At 36.2% G+C, this 12,628-nt stretch overlaps 1 protein-coding gene across 7 annotated transcripts in view; it reads left to right on the top strand.

Annotated features, from left to right (window-relative positions):
- Nucleotides 1-12,628, top strand: part of NSMCE2 (NSE2 (MMS21) homolog, SMC5-SMC6 complex SUMO ligase) — a 270,420-nt gene that overhangs the window by 88,032 nt on the left and 169,760 nt on the right. For all 7 annotated transcript variants that reach the window (XM_050801718.1, XM_050801720.1, XM_050801716.1 and 4 more), the window contains one exon: nt 260-413. In XM_050801718.1, coding sequence (XP_050657675.1) covers nt 260-413 — 154 coding nt within the window. The remainder of the gene's footprint in view (nt 1-259; nt 414-12,628) is intronic.

Raw genomic sequence — 12,628 nt, 5'->3', positions numbered from 1 at the left:
AGCTAGTAGGATCATTGAAGGGCCACTAGCTTATGCAAGCCAAAATAGAATGAGTAGTTGGCATGAATGAGTCCCTTCAATATTTGCCAGCAGTCTGTCCTAGAACATGTCCCAACCTCTCTGGTGCTTTGTTCAAGAGATTGTTTTCAACCTTACTATCTTTTGCTTTGAATTATCTGAGATAAAAACAATGTTGCAAAACTTTGTTAACACTATTATTGTTAACATTTAACTCAGGTTATTTTGTTGTGTCCCTTAGGTAAAAGAAGAACGTCCAGAAAAAATACCAGATTTAAAATTACTGGTGGAGAAGAAATTTTTGGCTTTACAGAACAAGAATTCTGATGCAGACTTTCAAAATAATGAAAAATTTGTACAGTTTAAACAACAGCTGAAAGAACTAAAGAAGCAATGTAAGTCAACATGCTTTGCTTTGGTTTGGCTTTTTGAAATTAGGGAACTGACTTAATGAACAGCCCAGTTAACTGATTTTATAAAGTTTGCTTATCTGCTTGGCTTGATCCTCTTTCTAAGTTGCTTTCTATTGTTGCAATTCTGTATTTTGTCTAATTTTTGGTTCAAATCAGCCTGCCCATTTCTGAAAGCCAACAGTTTCCACAAAGTGCTCAGAAAATTTCCCAGCAGCTAGTTATGTGTATTGCCCCATTGCTGGGGAGGGGAATTGGGAAAACAAAATAAAACTGAAAACGATTTTATTTAAATACCAATGGTATTGTTCAAGTTTTAAACTGCTGTGCCATGCTTTAAGATAACCATACTTTGATTCTGGTTTTGCCGCTTTGGAGTAATATTAGCTATGTTTTCTCAGAAGACCACTTTATCTTCTCAACTATAGACCAAAATCTCTCTGATCCGTTTTAGCATTGTGGTAGGATAAAATTCCATGTGGTTTTTAAATTTGTTGCCTTCTTAATAAACTATTACATTCAGGTTTTTTAGTGGACATAATTTTGACTTAAGAATTAGAGCAGGCAATATAATTTTTTATACCAAAAAAAATTTTTAGACAGTATTTACCAGAAATAATATATCTTTTCTGCACAGTAAAGTACATATGTCCTTTCTTTTCCCATTCTTCCATGTGGTCCACATACCAATTTTATATAAATGGATTTTTTCACATTAGCATCTATTTAGTCCTATAGTCTTTGCTTCTTTTAGGATTGAGAAGCTTGTATTTCTTAAAGAAGTGAATAGTGAAGCAAATAACCTTTTCTAACTTCAGTCTCCCAACACCTTCATTTACACACACATAGAGCAGGAATGTTGTATGATAAATGAGACATAAATTTACCTCATGTCCTTATATGTGCTTAATGTGGGGATTCGTATTTTGAAATAGGCTTTCTTTTAAATATAAGCATTTTCTTTAAATTGATGCTGAGATCTCAAAAAATGACTGAGGAAGCTGCTTCACTTTTGTCTATTTTACAAATAACTTAAGTTTCACAATTTGGAATGTTTTGCAATCATGATGAGACTTTTGTTTTTACTGTAGATTTAACCAGTAAGCATTTTCCCCATATTTTAAGTTTATTTTTTGTTCTTTTTTGAACAGCACAGCTCCCAACATTCTTCTAATGTATTTTTCACTCTTCCCTCAAATGATTAATAATTCCCCAAAGAGATAATAATTTGCCAGTGGCTTTCTGATCTTAAAGATGCTTGTGAATTAATTGTACAGCCGTGAGAATTAGACATTATTCCCCTTAAATATACATGGGCCATATAGTCTTTATCCTTTATCCATGATACTTATTATTCAGTGGTGTGTGTGTGTGTGTGTGTGTGTGTGTGTGTATAGTATCTGGCACATGGACCTGTGATTACCAGCCTGAGGCCAACAAATCCCCTCAGTTGGGATGTAGAGATTAAACAAAGCTTTTAAAAGCTCACATTATATGACCTCAAGGTTGTTTACCGGGTCGTCTCGTGGTAATTAGAAACTCTGATTGGCAGCTTTCGATTTCTTGGTTAAAAACCTAAATAAACTGATTGTTTTAGGCATTTTTTCAAAGGTGTTCTCAGTGAAAAGTCCGGGAACTATTCTATTTGGTGCTTAGTGAAAATATTTTGAACTAATGTATGTACCAGTTATTAACATTTCTTTATTAAATGCAAAAGTTTTTTTGTCAAATAAATAGCAATTTTTCAATCTTGAAAAAAAAAAAGATGCTAACGAATTTCACTTTTGGTGTTGGTTTAATTAAGTAGCCAAATGTATTTTATTTGACTATTTGGAACCAGTACTCATAAATTGTGGCAGACTTAGCATCCAATCACAATTCCTGATTTTTAAGTAATTTTATAATACAGGTTGAAGGACAAATATTCAAAAATATAAATTGTTTCTTCTTTTGTTATTGTTTACAAAGTTATTATTCCACAAGGTAAAGGATGGAGACTTTTAGAATCATATACTCATGGAGAAACACTTTCTAATTAAGAACAACAAAATGATAAATGTTGAAATCGTGGCTATCGTTTCTTAAATCTCTCTAAAATGGGGTTGGAAAAAGAAAGAAAATGTTTCCTCAGGCCACCAGTACACGTTATTTGGATAAACAGTCAAACCTCATGTATATTTATATTGAAAGAAATACTTCCTTATATAAGGTTTCCCTGTATATTGTAACAGTGGAATTAAAATAACTTTCCCCTAAAATAATTAAAATAAAAATTTCCCCTAGAATTTTTTTAGAAAAGTTTTTAAATTTCAAGTGACAGAACAAACAAAATATTAATACTTTAAAAAAATTCTCTATAAGATCTGTATGCCTTACTTGCAAAATGTAATTTTAGTGCGGTATTATTAGCACTATTAATTAAACTTGTACCATGTCTAGTGGATTTTCTTTTAGATTTAACACTGCTGTGAGGGTTCTAATTAGGATCAGGCCCCCACAATATTTGTGTAGCCAGGTCAAAGGTACACTATGATATGTAAATGAGCTAATGAATCGTTTTGGGATATGTTCTGGTGGCAAGGAATTGCAATAATAATTTTTTTTTTTTTTTAAAGATTAGAAAATAGAGGCTAGGGAGAGAGACTTGCTTCTAGATGCCTGTTTTGACAGAGTAAAAGCTGAAGTACTTTTATGGTCTACATAGATCCAAAGAGTTGTTTTATGAAAATATCCACCATGTCTTCACTAACTTTATTATGTGAGAACATAAATGCAGGGGATTGCATTTGACCAAATCAGGATGTAATCAGAGAAATGCCAGGAATCTTTTAGGTGGGAAGAGGCCAAGATAGAGCTTGCAATGAAGTTGTCTCCCAGGTGGTTTTGTCTCGTGGGCAGGCCTAGGTACACTGTGCTGGCAGTGTATGAGCTGTAAGTTGATCTGTCTGTGGCTCAGCAGCTGGTTCTCAAAGTTTTTGGTCTTATGCTTCCTTTACATTCTTAATTTTTTTTTTTTTTTTTTTGAGACAGAGTCTCGCTTTGTTACCCATGCTGAAGTACAGTGGTGCAATCCTGGCTCACTTCAACCTCCTCCTCCCAGGTTCAAGTGATTCTCCTGCCTCAGCCTCCCAAGTATCTGGGATTATACGTGCACACCACCACACCCAGCTAATTTTTGTATTTTTAGTAGAGACAGGGTTTTGCCACGTTGGCCAGGCCGGTCTTGAACTCCTGACCTCAGGTGATCCACCTGCCTCAGCCTCCCAAAGTGTTGGGATTACAGGCATGAGCCACCACGCCTGGTCACATTCCTAAAATTTACTGAGAGCCCCCAGAGAGCTTTTGTTTATTGGTTATATCAACTGACATTTATCATGTTAGAAATCAAAACTGAAGAATTTTTAAAATATTACATATTAAAAATAAGCCTGTGGCATGTTAATATGAACAGTATTTGATATGGAATACCACTTTACATTTTACAAACATAGAGGAAAAATTATTGAGAAGAGTGGCATTCTTTTACATTTTTGCCAGTCTCTTCAATTTTTGGCTTATTTAATAGAAGGTAGCTAGATCCTCATATTTGCATCTACATTTGGTCTATTTTGTTGATGTATACAAAGAAAATTTTGTCTCACACATTGGTAACTGAACTTGCTGAAAAGATCTTGCAGACCACCAGAAGTTCTCACTTTGACAACTCTAGATCTAGGCCAGGGGTCAGTAAACTCTGGGCCATGGAGCAAATTCAGCCTGCCTCCTGATTTTCTATGGCCTGCAAGCTAACAGTGGTTTTTATATTTTTTAATTGTTGGAGAAAAAAATCAAAAGAGGAGTAATATTTGGTGACTTGTGAGAATTATACGAAAATTCTATTTCAGTGTCCATAAATAGTTTCATGGCAACATAGTCATACTCACCTGTTAATGTGTTTTCTGTGGGTACTGTCACACTGTCATGGCAGGGTTGAGTGGGTGTGTCACAGATCATCTGGTTAGCAGAGCTTATCATATTTATTATCTGGCTTTTTACAGTAAATGTTTACTGACCCTTGATCTAAATTATATTCAGAAATAATGGCAGTTTTTATTTTTTTAATTTTAGATTTTTTCCCTAAATACCATCCATTTGTCTCAGGTACATTCAGAACACTTTGAGGATTCACTGTGTATGAATTACTATAGTTGAGGCTCTGAAATAAAAAGTGAAAAGCAGGACTCTGTAAATGCAGAAGACAGTGTATACACACATGATATAATATGAGAACCATTAACAACAACTATCAAGTCAAAAGCAAAGAAAACATCAGAAACAAATGTTATACAATGTGGGACCTAAGTGAGGAGAGTGAAAACAGAAATGCCATGCCAGTCAACTGGTACGGGGCTTTCTGGAGCAGGAGGTTCAGAAAGATTTTGAGACTGGGTTCAGCTCCAGTAGGAAAGAATGTGCTAAAAGATAACAGTGGGAAAGGAGAGGGCAGTACAGATGTCTAGTATTTACCATCCTTAGAATACAAACCTAACAGATATACTATACTCATTTAAAGATACTGTTACTCTAAAGATAATATATTTCAGTTACACACAATTATTTTCCTAATAATTATGTCTTATAGATATTACTGGCATTAGATATAACATCTTTGAACAAATAATTTTATCCTTTAGATACCCAGTGTCCTGTATGTTAGAAATAATTACGTCTGCCTCAGCTTACATCTCAGGGTCATTACCAAGATTAAATGAGATACTCTGCTAGCTCTAAAAGCTTTAGATGTAAGTTATTGAGGAAGAGCTAGTACAGCATAATGGAAAGAATGTGGCTTAGCAGCCAGAAGACTTGGATTTGAGTCACTTAATAGTAGCCTGCTCTCCCTTCAGGTACCACCTATCTTAGATACTTCCAACTCTTGGAGGCACAAAATCAAGATTGAAGATAACTTCTATACTTCTACACAAGATGACCAGGATAGTGATGGTAGTGATAACTGAGTTAGGGAACAATTTCACAGAGAAGAATTTCCTAAACAGTAATTATATTCTCAGTAACCCAAGTTGTGAAGTGAAACAATATGATTTGGTTTAAGGCAGACATAACCAGACTTTCTTGGATGAAATAATTTTAATTTAGCTAGACAGTATGGATAATTTTCTCTTCTCCTTGCCTTAAACTGCCTTCACTATTACAGCTCATGGTTTCTTGCAATTTTAACATCAGGAGAACTTAATTAGAATGTGTGAACTCCTCTGTGTAGACACTTTTTCAAGTCATCAAGCAATCTTTCTGGCGTCTTTTATTCATTTACCTGTCACGCGACTTTCAAGCCCTGTGGATTTTAGCATACATCAGCAAAGGCAGAAATTGAGGGCAGTTGACAAAGCCCTTATGTTTTGAAAGTTTCTAAGATTGAGATTTAGAAACTTTCAAAACATAAGGGCTTTGCTTTATGTTCAAAAATAGAATTGAATGTGAATCTGAAATTTTTAGTATTAATTTAATATACAGTATAATTTTGTTAGTACATTTAAATGCTAAACTTAAAGAACATATCGTATTACCTTTTAATGAAAAAATGCTTATCTGAAAAGGTTCACCACAAATTTAGACAGTATATTTAGGTCACTGTTAGATATAGAATATATGATATAGAGATAATTGCATCTATGAGTGCAGCTTATACATCATTTTGAGTGACGATGATATTTGTATTGGACATAGAGAAACATAGGAATTAACACTGTAATCTAGCAATTAATATGGATTCATTTTAAGCACACCCAATCTAGATCTCAAAACTGACAAAAGGAGGGAGTGGCCATTCACTTTACAAAAGGATTCTCTCAAGGATACTATTAAGTGTTCTCAGGAACATTAGAAACCTTCACTTTACTGTTTTTAGTTGGTGGCTTTTCCATCTCCTTGAGCGTCTACTCAAAACCGCAGTGTAGTTGCACAACGGTAGGGGTTTTTATGTTTTGCTTACTGATGTACTCCTTGAACTCCAGCATGAGGCCTAGGCACAGTGTAGTATTACCATAGCACAGGTCCTTGATGGTCACAACAATCTTCCAGAAAACCATCATGTGCTTAAGAGCTTCTGTGCTACTGAAAGAGGACACCTGTCGCCCCTGCCAGCTTATTATTGCTGTGAGGGGGTGTGGACCCAGTGTTGCCAGATCTTCAGGTTGTTTTGGAAAACTCAGAAATCTAAGTTACTAGATTTTTCTGTTTTTCAGTTACTAGATTTTTAAAACACTGTTCAGACAAAACTGTTAGTTTGTAACCTTTGGCTTTACCTTCTCATAATGTAATTTTTTTAGTGCCTTATTAGACACTTTAATGAGAGACAGCAGCCATTTAATTTACTGTTAGTTTGTGATATCTTCAGAAGAGTTGATGGTTTTGCTTTCATGATACTGCAAACTAAGGCCAAAATGTGCAGTTTGCTTCATTTGGGAATGTATAGTATAGAAACCTGTTGGGTTCTATTGAAAAAGCAAGTGGGGGTTTTGTGATAGGGGGCCAGGTATGGGAGCCCCCTCATCCAGATGCAGGTGAACAGTGTGGTTCTAGAGAAGACCAGTGATTGGAAGGGTATGTGTGAGTTTTGAAACTTGGAAGAAGACAGATGAGAAGTAAATAAAGGTAGTGCCAAGAGGGAAAATATTTGACTTTGCCTAGAAATACATTGAGTGCATTTAAACTGGGCAAGGTATTGACTAACTTGCCTTCATCCTGATACGATTCAACTTAGAAATTTCTTACTTTGTCATAAGGTATAACTGTTGTTAGAAATAGATAATCGGTGTTGCGAAGAAAAGTCAGCACAGAGACAAAGGACCTCTTAGCAAGGCAGTCTTTACTTTCTGCAGAAAGGGTGCCCCACACAGATGGAACAATGGCGAGAGCACACCTGAACAAAGGAAAGGCAGACATATTTATCCCTTATGCCTTTGGGTCATCCTTACTGCTCTATCCTGCATCTATTGACTGGAGCTGAACCTCACAATCTTAAACTGATACCCGATTTGCTAATAGCCTAAAACTTTCCTAAATAGGTAAGTGCAAGGAAGAACAAAGAAGGAGAGGAAGTTGCTTATGAAAGGTTTAAGGCTAAGACTTGCCTGGGCCTGTCCAGACATGCCTGAGTAAGCCAAAGCAACTAACTGGGCTAAAGTGTAAGAACTGATAGTTGATAGGAGGCTTTAGAGTAAGGAGCTATTATTATTCCTAGTGTCTATTATTTTATTTTTAAACCAAGACGAACTTTTAAGAGGAACTTTTCTACTTTCTACAACTGTCTATCCAAATTCACAAATGATGTGAATTGCTGGCCTGCAATGAACCAAAGTCCAAGACCCTTTAAGACAGGAATAATTTCTTATGAATCCCTATGTTCTTTTTGTTTCTCAAATAGTAGGAGCTCAGTTAATATTTATAGAACAGATTTATTCAACTGATCAGATAAGCTGCCTAGAAAAAGAGGGTCAGAACCTAGTTAAGGCAGTCTGATGATAAAAATCCTTTGCCTTTCAATACATCGTCAGTAAGGAAGAGAATAGAGGACAAAAATTAGCGTTTGTAGGGTTGAGATCTAAAATCAGCAGACAAGGTTAAAAATTTATATTGTCTTTGAAAATTCCCTGAAGTGCTCAACAAAAGTAAATACATAATTTTGTGTATATAACCACTTACAATGATATGTTGGCACAAATGTATAGTATATACAGCAATACACATTTTAATGTCATAGAATATGGCTTAAGTCTTTTAAGTGTGACTGCTTAGAACATTCAAACAAATTGATGAAGTTTGCTGGCTCTTCTATGGTTTTACCGCCTGTGTACCTCTCAGCAGGTCTTCATTTTTTCCTCAAAGATGTGGATGAAGCCATTGCCATTCACTTGCTGAATGACTTAATTGTTGGGAAATGCTAAAAATCGTAAATGTCACAACCAAGGTGGACTTTTTCAGGCTGGATTGCGTCCTGAGAGCTTATGTTCATTGAGTGAAATTTCTGCCCTATACACATTTTTTATTCTTTGAGTGTTTGCCTCTCTCCTCTTTCCTCCTCTCTCCATCAGCGTCTGTCTTTTCTGTGTGTCTCTTTCCTCCCTGCTGCTTTATTTGTGTCTCCCACTCCATACGTTTTCTCTTTTCCATAAATCTTGATTTACATCATTGCAGCTGAAGAGTGTCATCCCCATCTTAATGATGAAGCAGCCTCAGAGAGGTAAAGTGATATGCCCAAGGCCAACAAAGCTAGTGAACAGTAGAACCAGAAGACAGAGGATGCCAGGGATGAAGAGAGAACATTGGAGAGAAGTGTAGCTACTCTCCCTCTTTTCTTTTGTAAAGCTGTTACTTTTTAGGAGTGTTTACATTTTAAAGCAGATTTGGGGGACCAAATAAATAAATTAAGAAAAAGATTAATTCAAATTAAAGGATTGATTCCATAGTGGTGGAGTTTTAATCAGGTCATTAAGCTGTCCAGGAGTTATTATGTAGTGAGAAATTAACTTTTCTACATGTCCTTTATATTGTACAATAAAAGCACTCATCTACTCTGCATTCATCTTAGGTTTGCCCTATTCCTATTTGCTGATAGTTACAATACAAGTCATAGGCATGCTTTGTATAATGCCTAGTACCTAAAGTACTCAGTGAGTGCTGGTTGAATTAATGAATAATAGCTGACATTGTTTGAGTGCTTACCTATGCTCAGGCTATGGTACTTGCAGACTTTATGTGCATTATTATTATTATTATTATTATTTGAGATGGAGTTTTGCTCTTGTTGCTCAGGCCAGAGTGCAGTGGCATGATCTTGGCTCACTGCAACCTCTGCCTCCCAGGTTCAAGTGATTCTCCTGCCTTAGCCTCCTGAGTAGCTGGGATTTACAGGCACCCACCACCCAACCTTGCTAATTTTTTGTATTTTTAGTAGAGACGGGGTTTCACCATGTTGGCCAGGCTGGTCTTGAACTCCTGACCTCAGGTGATCTGCCTGCCTCAGCCTCCCAAAGTGCTGGGATTACAGGCGTGAGCCACCACGCCCAGCCTGTTTATGTGCATTATTATTTCTTTCTCTCAGTTCTATTAGATGACTGTATCCATTTTATAGATTAGAAAATAAGCAAAGAAATGTAATATAACTTGCCTAAAACCCTGATCCTGAAATTCATACCCAGGTTTAGGTGACACCAAAGCCCATGTCATGTTCTTTCCCCATACCACACCAATTCTTTTTTTTTTTTTTTTTTTTTTTAGATGGAATCTTCCCTCCATCGCCCAGGCTGGAGTCCAGTGGTGCGATCTCGGTTCACTGCAATCTCTGCCTCCTGGGTTCACGCCGTCTTCCTGCCTCAGCCTCCTGAATAGCTGGGACTACAGGCGCCTGCCATGACGCCTGGCTAATTTTTTTGCATTTTTAGTAGAGACGGGGTTTCACCGTGTTAGCCAGGATGGTCTGTCTCCTGACCTCGTGATCCGCCCACCTTGGTCTCCCAAAGTGCTGGGATTACAGGCGTGAACCGTTGTGCCCGGCCACCACACCAATTCGTGAAAACACTTTTGTGTGTTTTCTTCTTTCTCTCAATTCAAGCATATCATTCATGGAAAAATCTTACTTTTAATAGGACTCTTGAAGAGTGAATCATCTGTGTAGATCTTCCAGATCATAGAACTGCCTTGATGTACTTAGATGACACTGGAGGAATCTGCTTCATCTAGCTGAGAGAGAGTCCTTTTTGGTCACTTGCATTTAGAGATTAGGGAGTAGGAATGATACCAGACATTACATAGCAGTTCTTCTTTTCCAGATCCCTATGGTTTTGGCAATTCATTTAGAATATAGTGCCTAAGAATGATGTTTCTGGTGAAATAGTTGGTGTGTTATGGCAGAGAGGAGGAGGATATTTATGGCATCCCAAGTTTAGAACAAATTCCATGAAATTTATTTCAAACATAACAACAGTAATCTCTTGCACATACATCATCTCGCGTAATCTTTACAACATCCACATGCAGGAAAGGAATGCATGAAAAGTACAAGTTCTGTTTTTAGCAGACTGAACACCATATAATAAGAGTCTTGGAGGTGACATATTTACCCAGTGTCTCACAGTCAAGAGGCCACAAGGATAGCAAATATGTTCACGAGGAAAGGGGAAGTTTTAAAATGACAGATAGCTATAATTAAAGTTAGTAAAGAAAGGTTCAGTTATCAAGGGACAAATGAGTCAGCAGCAAGTTTAGACACAAACTGTGAACTCTGGGTGTTTTTCTCATTGTGACTTATTTTAAGAGAGTATGATGCCATCCACACTCAGAAAGTAGCCTGAATCTAGATTAGGAAGACCAAGTCTTAAGTGTCCCAGAGATGACGTTACATTATACCTAAGAAAATAATTATCTTGTCAAGTTATAATTCCTGAAGTTAGAATGATTTAAGTGTTGTATTTGTTATATAGACTAGAAGTTCCAGACAAAGTTACTAAGCATTTCTGACTACTTCTACTTCATTTTTAAAAGACTTTTTTTTTTTTTCTTTTGGAAAGAAAGTTTAAGTAGAATTTTGGCAGATTAGTGTGTGGTGTGTTATTGTGTGTATAGCAAATAGACATGGTTTACTCATTAACCATTCTGAAATTTTGAAGTCAAATGAATTGTTTCAAGTTAATATTATAATTTGTCTTTATAGAGCAGCTATAATTTAATATTATATGTATATTGTAGCAATTATATAGGGAAAAACTGCATATAGAAATTCAGAGCTACTTGTATAGAAATGCATTGTTGGTGAACAACATTTGAAATCGAGCAGTGATACAGTTTTACACATGCAAATAATACTAATGACTTGCTACGTTTCATTTCAATTTAAGATTTTAGGAACATTAATGTAGTGTCACAAAAAGGGCACAATAATGGAAATCGAAAGACCTAACTTAGACATCAATGAATGGATTCTGCCCACTCTGGCAATTCAGTTTCTGTCTCTGGATCTCATATCCTCACATAGGAGAAAGGCTTCATCTCTAAGGCTGCCTTCCAGATGGTGATAGATGATGATGACATGCTCTACTGCTAACATGTGCTGCCTCTTCAGTATCATTCTAATATGTTTTCTTTGGAATTCCATATCTTAAGGACATGTTCTGAAATAATGAAGCAAAATTTACTTACAAAGATATCCTTTATGATATTATTTGTAATTAATATATTACTAACACTGTAACATAATAGTTGAGGGCTAGTTATGTAAAATGTGCAACATCAGTTCAGTGAAATATTTTGCAGTCATTAAAAATGATGTGAGGAGTTTTAAAAACATCAGGAAATAAATGCTTATGCTATTAAGAGTTAACAGGGGCCAGGCACAGTGGCTCACGCCTGTAATCCCAACACTTTGGGGGGCCGAGGCAGGTGGATCACCTGAGGTTGGGAGTTCGAGACCAGCCTGTCCAACATGGAGAAACCCCGTCTCTACTAAAAATACAAAATTAGCTGGACGTAGTGGCACATGCCTGTAATCCCAGCTACTCAGGAGGCTGAGGCAGGAGAATTGCTTGAACCTGGGAGGCGGAAGTTGCAGTGGGCCAAGATCACGCCATGGCACTCCAGCCTAGGCAACGAGCGAAACTCCATCTCAAAAAAAAAAAAAGAAAAGAGTTAACAGGATACAAAAATTGAGTATTCAGTATGATTACAACTAGGTTAAATACACATTTATGTAAAGCAGACTTCATCAAAATTAAAACCTTCAACTTATCACGACAGCTATTAAGGTAATGAATGGACAAGCTACAATATAGGACAAAATATTCACAAAACATGTATCTTACAAAGAATATGTGTATCCAGACTGTATAAAGAACTGGAACTAATAATAAGAGACAACACACTTCTGTTTAAAAATTAGCAAAGGTTTGAACAGACTTCACAAAAGACGATAAACAAGTGGCTAATAAACATATGAAAATTATTTTTAAAACCACATTCACAGAATAAACACTGCTGGTGGTAGCATTATGCTTCTACCTTGACTTTTTCTCTACCTTCATTTTTAAAATATGTATTTATTCTTCACTAATTTTCTATAAAGAGTCTATATAGTTTTATAATCAGGAAACCAAAATCCCTCAATTTACTGAGAAAGAGCTACTGGTTAGGAGTGACAGGAGGATATTTTC

This window comes from Macaca thibetana, chromosome 8, assembly GCF_024542745.1.
Source record: "Macaca thibetana thibetana isolate TM-01 chromosome 8, ASM2454274v1, whole genome shotgun sequence".
NCBI lineage: Eukaryota > Metazoa > Chordata > Mammalia > Primates > Cercopithecidae > Macaca > Macaca thibetana.
The sequence above is the reverse complement of the archived record's forward strand: the minus strand, read 5'-3'. Positions and strand labels throughout refer to the sequence as shown.